At 57.2% G+C, this 16,135-nt stretch overlaps 1 protein-coding gene across 3 annotated transcripts; it reads left to right on the forward strand.

The window, feature by feature from the left end:
* Positions 1–159: 159 nt before the first annotated feature.
* On the forward strand, positions 160–15,667 carry PARP3 (poly(ADP-ribose) polymerase family member 3). Of its 3 annotated transcripts, none has more exons than XM_067561168.1 (12): positions 160–206; positions 2,658–2,712; positions 7,069–7,252; positions 7,348–7,473; positions 10,695–10,886; positions 11,456–11,591; positions 12,115–12,341; positions 12,927–13,085; positions 13,737–13,823; positions 14,089–14,266; positions 14,926–15,072; positions 15,229–15,667. In XM_067561168.1, the coding sequence occupies exons 3-12, from the start codon at positions 7,076–7,078 to the stop codon at positions 15,396–15,398; spliced, it is 1,599 nt and encodes a 532-aa protein (XP_067417269.1). In that variant the 5' UTR covers positions 160–206; positions 2,658–2,712; positions 7,069–7,075; the 3' UTR covers positions 15,399–15,667. The 3 variants fall into 3 exon arrangements, with proteins under 3 accessions (XP_067417269.1, XP_067417270.1, XP_067417268.1); XM_067561169.1 differs by lacking the exon at positions 160–206 and adding an exon at positions 2,911–2,994 and having other exon boundaries at positions 2,486–2,712; positions 7,052–7,252; XM_067561167.1 differs by lacking the exon at positions 160–206 and having other exon boundaries at positions 2,486–2,712; positions 7,052–7,252.
* Positions 15,668–16,135: the final 468 nt, after the last annotated feature.

Raw genomic sequence — 16,135 nt, forward strand, 5'->3', positions numbered from 1 at the left:
CATTGTGCCCCGCCTCCCGCCTCCCATAGGACAGCTCCACCGCTGGGAGCCGCCCCCTGTCTCCGGTTGGTGAGCCCAGCTGCCCGCGACCTTTCCCCGGCAGGGTTTCTTTCGCGCACGCGTAGTGCGCGCTGGTGAGTGTACAGGCGGCTGCTGGGTGGGGAGCGTGCGCGAGGGGGCGTTGGCGCCTGCTCCGCGCGGCGCGTGTATGTTATTGTGGGGCGGGGGCGCGCGCGCTCGAGCTGGCGCGCTTCAGGCAGGGCGGGGCTGCGCCGAGCCCGGGGCTGCTTCTGTCTCTGTCTGGGCTGGGTCCTGGGGCTGCTCGGGAGGTCGCCATGGCTGGTTGGGGGGCTCGGTGCTGGGCCCCGGGGCGGTTATGGGGGGCTCGGGGCTGGGTCCGGGCCCCGGGCCTGGTTGGGGGCTCGCCATGGCTGGTTGGGGGGCTGGTTATGGGGGGCTCGGGGCTGGTTGATTGGTTGCCATGGCTGGTTGGGGGGCTGGTTATGGGAGGCTCAGGGCTGGTTGGGGGGCTCGCCATGGCTGGTTGGGGGGCTGGTTATGGGGGGCTTGGGGCTGGTTGGGGGCTTGCAATGGCTGGTTGGGGGGCTGGCTAGGGGGCTCTGGGGTGGAGATGGGTGACACCGTGGGTCGAGTCACTGCGTGGGAGCTGCGCTGCAGGGGCTGCGGGCCCTTTTCGTAGATGCAGTGGGGGGCAGCACTGAGGACGGCCCCCGAGCGGGGCGGTGCCTGTGGGGCGGGTACGGTTTAGATCTGGCCTCTCGTTTTGGGGCTTTGGCAGAGGTGGGGCGGAGCGGGGAGGGTGACTGGAAAGGGCCTGCCCTGGGGGGTGCTGAGCAGTCGTGGCTCCCATTGGGGTGGGGGGCTCAGGATCTGGCCCAAGGGCCATGCTTATCAAGTGCCTGGATTCTAGTGAAGCTCAGACTGGGTAACGGGAGCATCTGAACTGGTCCCAGTTAGGCCTTGAAGTTCCCGCCTGACTGGGGGTCTGGGGTGCCAGGCAGGGAATTCACACACTGCGTATCAGCATGTTGCCCTTCTGTGGTGCCCTTTAGCCACAAGGCTCCGTGCGCTGTGCAAAGCTGGCGAGTGATGTTAGCTCGGTTTGGCAGGGAAGTGCAGCTGGCGCACAGCAGGTGTTACTTGCCTGGAATCACTTCAAAGAGGGGCAACTGGAACATGAACCATGGGGACAAATCTTCAGTTGGTGTAAATTGCCATGGTTCCTTTCATGGAGGATCTACCCCTGGTCTGAGCATGCTCTAGCCACTAGCCCTCACTGCCTCCCTTCAATGCTGCTGTTTAGCTCAGTTGTCCTCAACCCCGGCAGCTGCCTGTTGGTTTATAGCTGTGGCTTTCCAATACAATGGAAAAGGAGGCACGGGTCTAGGTGCAAGATGAATTGATTTGGCTATGTGTTTGGTAATGGGCTGAATGCCTCTTGAGCCTGGTGGATCAGTGTGGAAATCGGCGGCCATTTGTCTTTAAAACAAAATCTCCATTCTCTGGGCTCTGGTGAAATCCACTGGCTCCCGTGGCTGAAGGAGAGTAAACTCTGTGTCACGGACGATCCCTTTCCCTGCCCAAAATGTCACCAGCCTTGCTTGGCATGGACTTTGGCAGACCGCTACAATGAGGATGTTCAGTTAGCTTCCTCTTCCTCCTGATCTTGCTTTTCCTCCACCATGTGCACTCACCAACCATCCTTCTGTGTATTAAATTATTGTCTCAAAAAGCAGTGGCCCTCGAAGTCAGAGAAGGGCTGGACAGATGGTGCATGGGAGAGGGCAGAATAGGGGAAGAGAGGTGGGGGAGTAGGGAATGACTGAGTGGGCAGAGGGCTGAGCGAGGCAGAAGAAGATGCTTTAAGCACTGGTCTGGCAGCACTCGGTGCTGGTTCTGCTTCGTGGTACAGGGCTTGGCAATCTCCAGCAATGGCTGAGGCTAAGGGCTCGGGGAGGAAATGGGGCATGTGACGGGTTGCTGGGCCAGCCATGCGCTTTGGGTCCTCTGGAAGGTCTTGCTGGGGTGGGAGAGGAAGAGAGTTGTAGGAGGAAGGGGTCGGGGGGAAGGTGTGTGTGTGTCACACATCTCAGTGGCTTTTGTGAGCAATCCAATCCAGTTCACGATGAAGCTTGTGGGTACCCCTCCACCCTGCATTGGTGGCATTAGGTGCACTGGGAGGGGTGCAGGGACTGACCGGGGTTACTTGTGGCAGTTCAGCATGCTGGTGTTTATTGCCTGCTGGTACAGTTACACCGTCTGAGGATTGGGCCCTAGGACTCCAGTCCTTCAGCACAGCCTGGTCCCAGTGTGCACCAGGCTGAACTGTGCCAGCCTGGCTGAAATCTGCCCCTATGCAGCCTTCTATCTAGTAAGGGGGTTTCTTGCTGCTGGCTTTCTCCTCCAGTCCCCATAGCCCACACAGCGGAGAGCCCGTGCCAGGCGACCTGCGAGCGGGGCGTTAGTCCTGGCATTGACAGTGCAATGTGAGGCTGCTGGCACCTTTCCCATGAGGGGAGTTGCTTCTGCGTAGAAAGACTGAGATCACCAGGGAGGAGGAGAACGGCAGTGCGAGTGGAAAGAACCGGCAGCTCCGGCGTGTCTAAACTTGTCCTGCTTCCATTCCTCCGCTGCAGGCAGCTGGGAGGAACAGCCTCAGTCCCCCCCAGTCTGTGAAGGAGCTCCAGGCAGGTGAGTGGACCTCTGCTTCCCCAGCAGGCCAGAGGGGTGGCTGGAAAGCAGCTGAGTGGAGCTGGCAGCTGCCCTGTCTATCCTGTGTGCATCTGTCCTGGCTCGTTAAAGTACTGATGGGCCTCAAGGGCACTGCATGCAATCTGCTGCCTTTGGGGATTGATCTATTGCATGATTAACTTAGGGAACTTTCCTCAGGAACGGAACTGCCAGAGCCGGGCCTTCTCTGCCTGCTGAGTTCCTCCTCCGAGAAATCCTATCTCTGGACCAGCAAACTCCCGGGTAACTCTAGTGCTCTCTCTGCTCCATCGCCACCTTTCCAAAGCCCCCTTGCTTTGCTGTGCATAGAACTGTCAAGGCCACGTTCTCCACCCCTCCCTTGTTTATACTGCTTGTTTGCTCTTTGCCCTTCACGATGCCTGCCTGCCTACTCAGGCACCACATTTACTGAGGCAATGCCCTTCCCACCCCCCCAAAAGAGACAGGTCTTGCCCTGAGGCTGGCGAAACTCTTGTGCATTCTGCTCTGTGGGTATCGCTGTACGGTCCATACACAGCTGCATAGGACTAGGGCTATACAGTACATCCATGTGCGTCTGGAATCCCGTGAATCTCATACTCCTAGAATGTGTAGGTTCAAATCTTCATTGTCTATCAGGGGAGTCATTATCATTAGAGACTGAGCTGTGTAATCTCTGCCAGGAGCTCTTTTGCCCTGTCGTATTTCCTTCCTCTTCAGTCTTTGGTTTTGGTATCCAGCTCTTGGCTAACGTTACTAGGACACATGGAATAAATCAAGTGATTTTCCCAACCAGGTTCCCCTTTGGTTTGGGGCCTGCTGGCATTGTGTTTCTTTGAGCCAAGGTATGCAAACAAAGTTTAAATGAAGAAGTGCAACCAGCGGTTGCTATTTGGCTCGGTGGATTACATTTCTCTCTTGGTCTCAAGGGAAAGGCTGTGTTTAAGCTGCTTTTTCTTCTTTCTACTGGGGGGCGGGGGGAGATCCTCTACCCATAAATCCCTTCACTTTACATTTTAAAGGTGACCTGCCAAGTCTAGATTTGTGCCCTTTCCCCCCCTGCTTTCTTCTTACTGGAGCTTTAAAGGTTTGGGGTTTTCTTGCCTTAGAAATATCAAGCATGACAAGCTTGGTCTTCCCTGGCTTTGCTAGAGGACTCCTTGGCGGCTGCTTGTGTGAACTAACATGGCTATCTTTAACCAAGAGGGCTTTTCTCCAAAGTGTATAGTAGGTATTTGAATGAAATATAGTTAAAATAAAATACCAGCATTTTAAATAGTGTGAATAAAAATGCTTTCCTTTCCCAATTAATTAGATTTCCTCCTTTGATATCTGTCATATTATAATTCTACCAGTTCTCCAGTGCTCCACTGAGTCTTCCAGAGTAGGCTAGACCTGCTTGCTATATAAGAACTAAGTAGCAGTGGGAGTAATGTAAAAAATAGAGGAGGAAACAAATCAGAAAAGTTTTTTTTATGCTTTTTTTTAGCATCTTAAAAAGCACACTAGAGCACAACCCTTTTGTCACAGTTCAGGGCAGCTGCCTCTATATTTCCCCCCCTTGTGGTCCATCAGAGGCTCCTCAGCCATCACCTCTTTTGGACGGAGACCCACATCTCTCTCCCTCCTGAGTGGGGATCATTAAGGCTGCACAGTTTCCAGCCTACGTTGTGATATCCCCAGCAAGCCAGTGTCAGCTCTGCTTTCTCTCCAGCGATCATGGACAGCATAATAGCCCGCAGATATGAATTGGCACCCAGCTTTTTCTAAGCAAGCGCATTTATTCTTCAGTCATGAAAGCGTTACAGAGAAACATATTAATAACATCAAAAGAACTTACAAGCATGCTAAAAAGCTTACAACAGTCGCCCCAGGTCCAGCCTCTGGCCCTGGTAGGTGTCTGTCCTTCAAAACCCACAGCTGGGTTTTCCGTGCGGCTGTGAGTTCCGTAACCGGGTCAAATTCAGAACCACCAGGAATAGTTCCCTCTTTTTCTTTATATTGCTTGAGCCTTTGGTCTTGGCCTCACATAACAGGTAATCAGCAGACAATGGCTCACTCCTCAGGATGCAGTTTCAAAAAGCTGGGTTTTTGCCTAGCCAGAGGTATGGAATTTGTGTTCCCCCTCCCCGTAGTTATTCCCCAGGAAAACCACTTCACTTTTCTTCCAGTGGTCCATTCTTGTGTGGCACGCTGTTCACTGTAATTCTCTGAACGCCCGGGTCTCACATCTCTCATCTCCCCCCCTTGAGAAGTTACATACACTCCTGGCCCTCAAACTAATGGCTAATGTATTATTAATACAACGGACCCCAAGGATACTTAAACTTAGTTCAATAAGATCTCCCAAGGATACACAGAAAATTGCCGTATCTGTCACACCATTTGTCCCCCCTCAAAACGTCCTAAATCAGCAACCAGTCAACAAAAAAACCTGTGTGCCATGGTTACCCAAAGGGGCACTGTTCCAGTCAGCCAAAGGGCTGTCTCAGTTGCTTGTGTTGGGCACACTTGTGTTAGGATGTCCTGACGCTTGCTCTGTGCTGCTGCATAATCCCATTGTGTGGCTTTTTTGTCACGTCATAGCTGGATGCTGAGTGAAATCGGGAGGTTTAACCCAGGGAGTCAAGGATGAAATACTTTTGCTTCTCGGCCTTTGGTGGCTAAAATCAAGCCATCGGCTGAGATGAGGCTGTCTGGAATTTAACTGGGTGCAGCCCAGTTTGTGCTTGTGCTTTCAAATCGTGGGGCTGGGCTCAAAGGTAAGAGGGCATTTAAATAAGGATCCAGCAAAACTGGTTCCTCGGATGTGCTGAGCCATAGTAGAGCTGCACTTGAAAGACATCCTAGTTTGATTGTTCAAAGGGCCAAACCTTTGTCCTCAATGGCCAGGTGAGTTGTGCTAGAAACTGGCTTTGCTGGATCTGTGTTTACACAGAGTTAAAGGGTTTCAAACTTGGTTCCCACTCCAGTGCAGACAGGTCCTTCCCCTGGGTCGAGAGATCTCCCATCAAAGAATCAGACAACTAATCTCCATCTCTCTCCCCAGGACCTGCTACAAATACAGCCGAATCAGGGATCTGGTTACAGTCAGGCTTTCACTGCCCCTCCTCTCAGTCTGGTAGGCTAGCCCCCATGGGTGGTGCATGGGAGAGGGGCAGGAACAGCAGTGCCTGGGACACAGTCCAGGGCTTAGTCAGGCTCTATAGGAGAATTCTGGAAACACTTATTCACCAGCCTGGCCCAGAGTGCAGCAGGCTAAATCTCATCCCCCTGGGCTGCAGCCACAGTCAGATTTCAAGTGGGTTCAGCTGGATGTATCCGGCACCCAACAGAGAGCATTAGGCTGGTATTTAATTCATTGACCTGGTCTCCTGTCAGTGTATCTGTCTGGGGGAGGCATGGACCAAGGGCTGAGCCCAGACTCCAACCAAACCTCCTTTGAGGCGCGGTGGTTTTTCCCCTTTCCTCTTTGGTTGCCTCTGCCACTCATGATCCTCGTCTTTCCTCAGCCACTTCAGCACTGTGTGGTCCTTGCTAGTTGCATGGTGTCTGACCCAGCCCTGGGTCTTGGACTGTAAATGCTTTGGGACAGGGACTGGGTCTTGCTTGTTCGTTGTATTCCCGGCACACTTCCGGGCACTCCAAAAGGAACAGCAATAACTGGGGGGATCTTGCGCTCTCTTGGAGTGCGTGGGACTAATGGACTAGAGTGGAGATGGAGGGAGGTTTTGCTAAGGAGATGAGTAGCGCTGGCCTGTGGGGGCTCCAGTGGAAGTGCTGGGGAAAGCTTTGGTGTAGTCCTGCTGGAATAGCGCTAGGAACATGAGGGCACCTGGGCTTGGGACGTTTCCAGGTCAGCTTTTATAGATTATTGCTAAGTGTCTTCTACAGAATCTACCATCTAAGGATCTCCAAGCACTTAACACTTGCTAGTGAGATGAAGCCTTACAGGTCCCTTCTTCAAGCTGGGGAATGATTATTATCCCCATTTTATGGATGGGGAAACTGAGGCACAGAGCAGCATGAAGTGACTTGCACCAGGGTGCACACCAAGTCAGTGGCAGGGCTGAGAACAGAACCCAGCTCTCCAGGCAACCAAGTCTTGTGCCATAAACACAAGATCAGCTGTCCTTCCGGGACCCAACCCTGTGGCACTCTTGGTGTTAGCCCACTGCTAGTTTAGCTTCCACGTAGTTCTGGGAATTGAGCAAACTGCTAGCCGGGGACAGAGAACGGACCCCTCACCCTCCATCTCGCCTTTGTAGGACGTAAATGACCAACCAGGCTCTAACGAAAGTCCTGATTCTTATGGTTGCAGCGTGGCTGTCGCCACAGGGGAGCAATGGCCCCGAAACGCAAGGCATCTGCCAAGGCCCAGGCCCAGAGCAAGAAAGTGAAGCAGGAGCCGGAGGAGGACAGCGTCCGCTCCACTGTGGAGGCGCTGAAGACCGCTCCCAAGGAGAAGCTCAAAGCCAAGATTGACTCTGCCTGCCATCTGAGCAAAAGCAGTGATGCCCAGGTAAGAGTGAGTCTGAGGCAAGGGGGGCGGTCGTGTAGCCATCCCGGCTCGAGGGACGCTCACATTGACAGGTCCCCTGTGGTGTGTTGGGTTAGATCCACGAGGATTACGACTGCATGTTGAACCAAACCAACATCGGGAACAACAACAACAAGTTCTACATCATCCAGCTCGTCGATCAGAACGGCAGGTACAGCTGTTGGAACCGCTGGGGTCGCGTGGTGAGTATCCTCTGCCCAGCCCAGCCGCCACCACCCTCCCTCTGTCAGCCACCAAGGGGCAGCATCCTGGGAAATACCTCTGCTGCCATGAGACAAAGGCCCATCCCAGGGGACGGGGCTATAAGCTAAATCCAGAGCTGATATTGGAGTGCAAACACTAGCCAGGCAGGTGGACATGGCACCTGCTCCGCCCTCCAGTCCAGAAGCTGGGTGTTTACATTTGTTTGTGTGTGCGCCTGCATTGTGGGAATCATCCCTGAGGCCCCTCTTCAAACTCTGGCTCTCCCCTGGTTGCTTTCTTGGAGCTGTCAGCTCTTGTCTGCATTGGGTCCCATCAGATTGAAGTGCAAGGTGGTTCTGATGTGCCAGCCATTATTTGGCCTGGAGCCAGGAGCTAATCGACATCCAGGCTCCGGGGGTTTTTTTGTAGGAGAGATTCTCTCTGTCGAGCCTGTTGGCCAAAGCTCCCATGCGCTAAGTGCAAGCGCAGTTAGGATTTTGTTCTTCTCTCCTGCCTGCAGGGCATGCTTTGTGCATATTTTGTGGTTCCTGGAAGCTCTCTGCTTCCTGGCTAAGAACCTTGCCAGGAATGCTGCTCCTTGGGAAGCAGTGTTGAGTCATAAATCATGACGCACCCGTTCCTCTTGTTCTCCCCATCACCACATGGGATCTCGCACGCTGCTGTTCTTCCATCTCCTGACAGGTCACACCCTCTGCCAACCCTTCACCCCACAGATCACACCCAGCGTCCCCCCTCCCCGCACTCACAAGTCACACACTCCCACACCCCGCCCACGGCACATGCCACATGCTCCTCTTCTCCCCCTCTCTCCGCCCCCTTGGGTACTGGAGGAGGAAGACCCCACAAAAGTCCCTTTGGGGACTGGGCGGGGCACAGCACACTCTTCCCAGTCCCTCTGCGCAGACCAGGGGAAGGGGGACTGAAGCCACTGGGCATGTCCCCCTGGAAGGGGCTGGCGGGGTGTCTGACTCCTTCAGTAGGGGATCTCTCAGGGTGTGAGCTCTGCGGGGGCTGTCTTGCTGTGTGCCCAGCACATTGGGGGATGGATACTGTCCTACAACCAGGTGATTTGCATTGGCTGCCGAAGTGCGATTCCCTCCCTGGCCGCTAGGTGTTATTTGCAGCCCGCTTCCTCGGGGTCTAGGAACCTGCCTTCCAGAAAGAAAGGGGAGGCTGATGTCAGTGCCATGGGGAGATGGTCCCAGCCAAGGCCCCTGTCAGCACAGGCGCTGTTAGCCTAAGTGCCCTGGGCCCCGCTGACTCAGATCCCTGCTTGGAAGGGCCACGTGTGAACGTTTCTCTTCTCACTAAACACTCCCAGGTAGGCCGAGCCTCACGGCTGGCAAACTCCTGAGCTAGGCTAGGGGCAACCCCACCTAGCACCTCACTGACAAGTTCCCAGGAGCGCTAGGGCTGCCACCCCTAACTGGCTTTAGACGGTGCCGGATGCAGCTGGTGTAGCTTTAGCTTTCAGGCAAAGCAGGCTCTGCTAGCCTGCAGTGACGGTGTGACAGGCAGGACAACTTCCTGCATCTCTTTGGGAGACCATTTGATGTAAAGTGTAGGCAAGGTTTATGGACCATTGGAGGCCAGGGGCTGTATGCACTCTATGGGGAAGAGGCTTACCGCAGCTCCTCCAGGAAGTGAAAACCATAGGGAAAATTTGGGCCAATCGCTCAGGTAATAACACTTCTGGAGAGGTAACACCTCCTGGGGACGCTCCTGTATACTGGATTCTCCAGAGACCAACAGACAGAAAAAGGGCTTTTGGGTAAGTCACCTGAGCCTAAACTGCCTTGGTGGCTTCGTTCTGGTTCTGGATCTAAGACGGATTAACTTGTAATCATGGGGACAAGCCAACTGTAGGTTTTTATAGGCTAAAACTTACCAGAGGCGAGGCTGGAGTTGGGAGTGATCTGCGGTAAGCTTTTAGCAGGTCTGGGGTCATTGATTGCTTTCCTATGTTTTCTCGATAACACTTTTACCCTAAGAATAAACGCAGTTGCTTACAGGAGCTGTGTGGTGATGTACAGCTGCTGGCGGTACACCGGAGAGAAAGTAAAATGCAGACATTGGTCTTCTGGGCAGTCTGGCTGGCTGGGGATATCCCAGTGTAAGTCAGCGTTAAACTCCCCAGTCAGAAGGGAGTGAGATCCAGGTCTCTGCCCAAGAGAGGTGGTGACAGATGGCCTCTTGGTGGAGCCAAAGTACTAATAAGATCCCATAACTGGCTTATGCTCTGAGGCAGAGTTTGGCTGTCTGGCTGGGCTTGGCTGGGCAATTCCACACATTGCATTGTTTGAAGCATTTTTAAAATAGGAAATGAACTTTGCATGTCCAGGTTTTCCAGGACTCAGATTCGGTTTTATTTTTTAGGCTGCATGGAAGCATTCTTTAAAGGCACCTTCCAAACCAGTTAGTTGAACATCTGCTTAGCCCCGACTCCAGCCTAACTGGGTTTTTTAGCTGAGAATTTTCTCATACTTTAAACGCCTTTAAAAAGCTTGCTTTGTGACAAGGATTCTTGCAGAATTTGCAAAGCTGGGCAAGAATGGGCCCCACTTCTCTCCCAAGAATACCCCCTCTCTCAACATCTGGGTTCCTTCTCCACCCCTCCTAGACCATCCCATGGAATCAAGTCTCTTGCTGTCCCTGCCTATATAGGACTTGGTTCTTTTGCCTACTGCTTTCTTCTTTGTGGCTGCTCTTGGAGGGGGCTTGGAGGGGCCATCCATTGCCTCGGCTAATAAACTAGTCTAGGGCATCGTACTTTGGCAGGGAAAATCCACCTCTGTCTGTAATGTCCCTCATCTGACTTATCCCAGGCTAGCCAGAAGAACTCTACCCTCGGATTGGAATATGAGTATGACGTTTCAGATGGTTTGGCAAAGCCGGGGACGCAGAAGAGTCTGTGTCAAGATTAGCGGGGGGAGCTAGTCACGCAGATTTGTGTCCCAGGAGAACGCTTGAGGTGCAGCCTGTGGAGACTACCCAGCATGCAGTGCAGCCTTGTTGCCCTTATCAAATGGAGAATTGCATGCTGGGACCTGTAGTCTCCGCAGGCTGCCCCTGTGTTGCACTGTAGAGTCCAGCAGCAGTCCGGATCCAGGGGGAGCCCCAAGCTAGAGGGGAAGGTGAGCAGTGAGCACAGGAGCGGGACGCTAAGCCTTACCCAGCTGCGGGTTTCTTCCCTTCCCAGGGGGAGGTGGGGCAGTCGAAGCTGAGCCCCTTCTCCACGCTGGAGGCCGCCAAGAAGGACTTTGAGAAGAAGTTCCGGGACAAGACCAAGAACAGCTGGGTCGAGCGGGAGAACTTCGTGGCCCACCCCGGCAAATACACCCTGATTGAGGTGCAGCCTGGGGCCGAGGAGGAGGGGGAGGTGACTGTGAAGGTGAGTGACCGGGGAGGGGCTCACTGGCTCCAGGAGAAGCCAGGCTTCTCCCGCCGTGGCGCCAGGGAAGCAAGAACCGGCCCAAGGAAGCTAGGGAGATATGTGCCATGGGGCTGGGGCGGCCCCATTTGGAGACTCGGGGAGTGGGGAAGGCCTCTCCCCTCCTGGCTGTGCAGTTGCAATGTAGGGGCCACCTCCCAAAGTCCTGACTTCAGTGTGTGTCCTGGGGCCTGACGGGTGCTGGTGGGAGTTTTGCCTGCATGAGGAGTGAGCGAGGGCCTCGGGGATTGGCCGCCACGTGGCCAAGTGTCACGTCCAGCTTTGGGCGATGGCCCCAGCTCTCACCCCCTCTGTTGCAGGGCAGCTCCCTGCTGGAGATAGCCTTGCATGGCAAGGGGCGGGCAGAGGCCTCCATTCTGGCTCTCTAGGGACTGGGAGGGCCTTTCCCCTGCAGCTGGCGTAGCAGCATGTGCCTCCTGGGGTGCCCCATGGGGTGGGTGGGAATGTCCTAGGGGTGGGGGGAGCCCCCCTGCCTGTCTGAGCTGGAGCTCTCCCTTCTCCTCCCCCAGGTGGACAGTGTGGACGGAGGAAAGCGCTCCAAGCAGAAGACGCTGCCCTGCACCCTGGACAAGGCCACCCAGGAGCTGGTCTCGCTCATCTTCAGCAACAACATGTTCAAAGAGGCCATGCAGACCATGAATATTGGTACGGCGGGCAGCAATGCCCCCACTCTGTCAGCCACGGGTCCCGCTGTGACTGGGGTGCCTAGTGGCCCTGCTGGAGTGTTCCCTGTGGGCTGTGCTGCTGCAGATCGTGGGCTGCCATGGGGCGACTGGCTGAGTTGCTCCTCGTAATCAGCCTCTTCCAAACTCCACAGCGAGAGCTCTGGGGTGCTGCTGGAAGCGGGTTTGCTGTTCCCAGCCCTTACAGCTGTGTCTCAGAGCTGCATGATAGGGGCTGCTTCCGTGCCTGGAATAGCAGTGGGGCTGCAGGGCAGGAAGGGGGGGCGTTGGCAGGGCTGGAATAGCAGTGGGGCTGCAGGGCAGGAAGAGGGGGGAGCCAGGGCTGGAATTGCTGGAAGTGCGGGATTGCAGCGGGGCCCCTGAAGGGAAGGGGTCACGCTCATGTGGGGTGAGGGGGGAGGAGACACAGGTGTCCTTGCCGGCTGTCAGCTCAGTCCTCCTTTACTCCCCACCCCTCCCTGCGCCTGCCTGCCGGCCCGCCCCAGACGTGAAGAAGATGCCGCTGGGGAAGCTGAGCAAGCAGCAGATTGCCAAGGGCTTCGAGGCGCTGGAGGCCATCGAGATGGCTTTGCAGGAGCAGCCGCCGCCCAGCAAGCAGCTGGAGGAGCTGTCATCCCGCTTCTACACCATCATCCCCCACAACTTCGGCCGCGCCAGGCCCCCCGCCATCAGCACGCAGGAGATCGTCCAGGCCAAGAAGGATATGCTGCTGGTAAGGGCCCTGCCTGCGGCCAACAGGCTGGGTCTGTGGGTCTGGGACTGAGACCAACAGCGGATACCAAATGGCACCTCCTTGGTGAAAACCCACCCGGGTGCCAGGTCTGCTGGGCTGGCCCCTGGGCGAGGCTCAGACCCGCTCCAATGGGCGTCTCTCCGAACTGGGAAGGAGTCTTCAGGGCAGTGCTTTGGGAAGCTGGTAGCTTTGCCGCTGCTGTCGCCAGGGCGGTGAGGTGGGGTGGGACGGTGCCATTTGCTTCCTTGCTTCTAGCAGTGAAAAGGGGGGAGCGACCCAGCCTTGCATGGGGAAATAGCCGCCCGGAGTCTGCCCTCGGGGGGTGTCTCCTGGCTGGCATGTCTGGCGCTCGCCTCGGAGCACGGTGTGTTGGGGGGATGGTGCTGTTCCCCCGCTGGCCAGCTGAAGACCGTGTGCATCCAAATTCCCGTGTGTGCCGGCGGCACTGGGGACTCGAGCTCTCTGCTCCCCGTCACAGCCCGCCCTTGGCCGGGCGAGGAGCCTCCTGGGCGACTAAAGGGTTAAAGTGGCGGAGGAGGTCAGCCCGGTTCTCTGCCTTGGTAGGTGCTGGCTGACATTGAGCTGGCCCAGAGCCTGCAGGCGCAGAAGGAGGAGGAGGAAGAGGAGGTGAAGGTGGAGGAAGTACCTCACCCCCTGGACAAGGACTACGCGCTTCTGAGGTGTGAGCTCACCCTGGTGGAGCCGGCGTCGGAGGATTACCAGGTCTGGAGGGGGCTGGCTCACGCCAGGTGTCCTGGGGTGGGGCGGGAGGTCATTAACCCGGGAGAGTGGTCATGAGCTGTCCCCTCCCTGAAGGAGAGGCTGGGGAGATGGGGATCCTTCCCCCGGGGAGTCTGCCTTGGCCTGCGTAGTGCCTGTGAGTCCCTGTCCTGTGAAGCCCTTGTGTCTGGCACGTGAGCCCCCCAGGGGCCCAGCCACCAGGTGGGAGGTGTATCCTCCCCAGCCCCCCACACCCAGTCTAGCTCAGAGTCCAAGCCAGGCTGAGAGCCTGAGAGAGCTGGGCCGGAGCTGGGTAGGTGAATTGCTGTCTTTCCCTGGGGTGAGCCCCTCCAGGCCGTTGATGGTCCCACTAGCAGAGCTGATCGCTCTGAGCTGGAGTTGCCGGAGGGGCAGGGAAGGGGGCGTTTCTGGGCGTGCTGGGAGCGAACGTGTTCGAGTGACATCGAGCTGGAGGCCACTCCAGCACCAAGCAGAGAAACCTGCTCCTGTGGGACGAGCCCAGAGTCTGTGTGTGAATCTCTGTGATGGCCAGGGTAGGAGGGGGGGGACCAGCACTGAGGGGGTGAGCACCGATCTCCACAGTCACGTGCTTCTGCTTGGTGCTGCCCCCCATCACTCTGCTCTCCCCTGCAGCTGATCGAAACCTATGTAGAGAGAACTGGGCTGAGCCAGAGGACGGTCAAGATCCTGAACATCTGGAAGGTGAAGCGGGAGGGAGAGGTGAGAGAACCAGCGCCCAGCCGCTGGCGAAGGCTTGTGTCCACGGGCGGGCGCTCGTTGGCCGGATGGGTGGGAGCGCAGCACTCAGCAACACCCGTGCCCGGCTCAGAGTCAGGCTCCAGGAGCCAGCGGTGCCCCTGGGTGCTCTGCAGCAGGGGGGCGCTGTGAGGGGCAGTGGCACTGCCCGCTGGGGGCACGGGGCGTTGGCAGACTTTGAGCCCCGGCTCTGTCGGGGGCTGAGGCCTGTGTCTGCCTGGCTCTGCAGAGCGAGCGGTTCAAGGCTCACGACCACCTGGGGAACCGGCGCCTGCTGTGGCATGGCACCAACGTGGCCGTCGTCGCCGCCATCCTCAAGAGTGGCCTGCGTATCATGCCGCACTCGGGCGGGCGTGTGGGCAAGGGCCTCTACTTCGCCTCTGAGAACAGCAAGTCGCTGGGATATGGTAAGTGCTGCGCCTGCCCTGCCCGGGACACTCCATCCGCCTGCTCCACGCCCCGGTCCTGTCTGGGCGAGGGGGGACACTGGCTGAGTGTCTGTCTGGGGGAAGCTGGGAAGCCCCTGGCATTGTGGTCACAGGACCCCCTTTCCCTCTCCTGCCCAAGGACCTGTGCCTGCGCCCTCCTGGGTTGTGCGGCCCAGCTGGCAATGCCAGCTGTGGCAGGGCTGAGCCTGACGGGCAATGGGATGCCCTTGGACGTAGGTGTGAGGAGACCGGGGGTCAGAGTCAGCCAGGGCAATGGCAGCTGGGACCCCATGGCTCCTAGGTATATCCATGGCCCCTTTCCCTGTCTCCAAATCCTTCCCACCCCCCGGCATTCCCTGCTTTGTGCCCTTCCCCTCTCTCAGCCCTGCTCCTGGTGAGGAAGGTGGGGGGACAGGAGTTGCTTTGGGACCTGTCGGTGCCAGTCTCCAGCCCATCAGGAGAAGGTGCTGTGCGCCACTGGCCTGCACGCCCAGCCCAGGAGCTGCTACACAGGCAGGCAAACTGGGTCGGCCCCGCAGCCGGGCACGCCAGGACAGCTCGGCGGCCAGGCCCGGCCCAGGAGCAGGCCTTGCAGGTCCTCCAGGCTCAGCAGCACAGGCTGGTCTCCCCCTCTCCAGTGAGCTGCACCTCCAAGCAGATCGGGATCATGTTCCTGAACGAGGTGGCCCTAGGTCGGGAGTATCGGATCACCCAGGACGACCCCTCGTTGCGCAAGGCCCCCCAGGACTATGACAGCGTGATCGCCTGCGGCAGGACTGAGCCGGGTGAGTGCCCCTGCCTCGGAGTGAGAATGGGAACAGGAGGGGCTGGAGATGGGGGGGGGTTTGGAGATGGGATAAGGGAGGGGCGAAGGTCCTGCCGAGCCTGGTGCTGGCAGTTCCTGGCACGGTCCCGTGCGCTAACCCCTTCCTCCTCCCCAGACCCCGCTCAGGACAGGGAGCTGATTGTGGAGGGCAGGAAAGTGCTGGTGCCGCAGGGGAAGCCCATCCCCTTGGCCAAGTACCAGGACTCCTACTTCAGCCAGAGTGAGTACCTGATCTACCAGGAGAGCCAGTGCCAGATCCGCTATCTCCTCCAGCTCCGCCTCTGAGGGGCTTCCCCGCAGGCCCGGGCCCCTCGCGCTCTGGGAGACGGCTGCGTCGATGGCTCGGGGGTGCCCCTGCAGCAGGGTGAGATGACAGCGCTCAGGGAGCTGGCCGCGGCAGTGCCTCTGTCGCCTGATGGCTCAGGATCCCGGGTCCCGCTGGCCAGGGAGCGACGCTGAGATGCCTGACTCCTGCGCTCGGGGTCCCTGGGCTGTGCTGCCTGGGGTAGCGCTCCCAGGAGCCCGTTACTGTAAATAAATGTGTAGTGGCTGCATTCAGCTTTTCCTCACCACCTGTCGCTCGGCGCCACGGATGGAGAACTCAGCGGGGTTTGGATCCAGGGGCGGACAAGGGCCCATCTCTTCTGGCCTGCTCTTGCTTCCAGCAGTGTGCCCAAGCACTTTCCAGGGCCATCCCAGCAGAGGGAGATCCTCCAGGCCTAAGAAACGGGGCTTTCCTCAGATTCCCACCCCTGCCCCCCTCAGGAGCAGGGAGGAGGCCATGGGGCCCCCTTAGAAACACTGGTGATGGGAGACGTAGGCAAAGGGCTTGGTGCCCCAGTCTCTGATCTCCGAGTCAGTATTTGAGGGGTTAACTTTTGAAAAGTCAATTGAAGAGGCATATTCCCTTATCTAATCTGGCTACTTATATGGCTGCCATCACCATAGTATCCCGGGGGTGAGAGCACAATACCGATCTGTCTCGCTCTGCCTTGCTGGCCTGGCTCCCAGGGTGGTTCTGT

This window comes from Emydura macquarii, unplaced genomic scaffold (assembly GCF_026122565.2).
Source record: "Emydura macquarii macquarii isolate MOO-44397 ecotype Brisbane River unplaced genomic scaffold, CSIRO-AGI_Emac_v2 contig_2369, whole genome shotgun sequence".
NCBI classification, from domain to species: Eukaryota; Metazoa; Chordata; order Testudines; family Chelidae; genus Emydura; species Emydura macquarii.

Coding starts and splice junctions, on each gene's coding strand:
- PARP3 (XM_067561168.1), top strand. CDS start 7,076: ATGGCCCCGAAACGCAAGGCATCTGCCAAGGCCCAGGCCCAGAGCAAG. Junction 7,253..7,347: donor GCAAAAGCAGTGATGCCCAG/GTAAGAGTGAGT, acceptor GTGTTGGGTTAG/ATCCACGAGGATTACGACTG. Junction 7,474..10,694: donor GGAACCGCTGGGGTCGCGTG/GTGAGTATCCTC, acceptor TTCCCTTCCCAG/GGGGAGGTGGGGCAGTCGAA.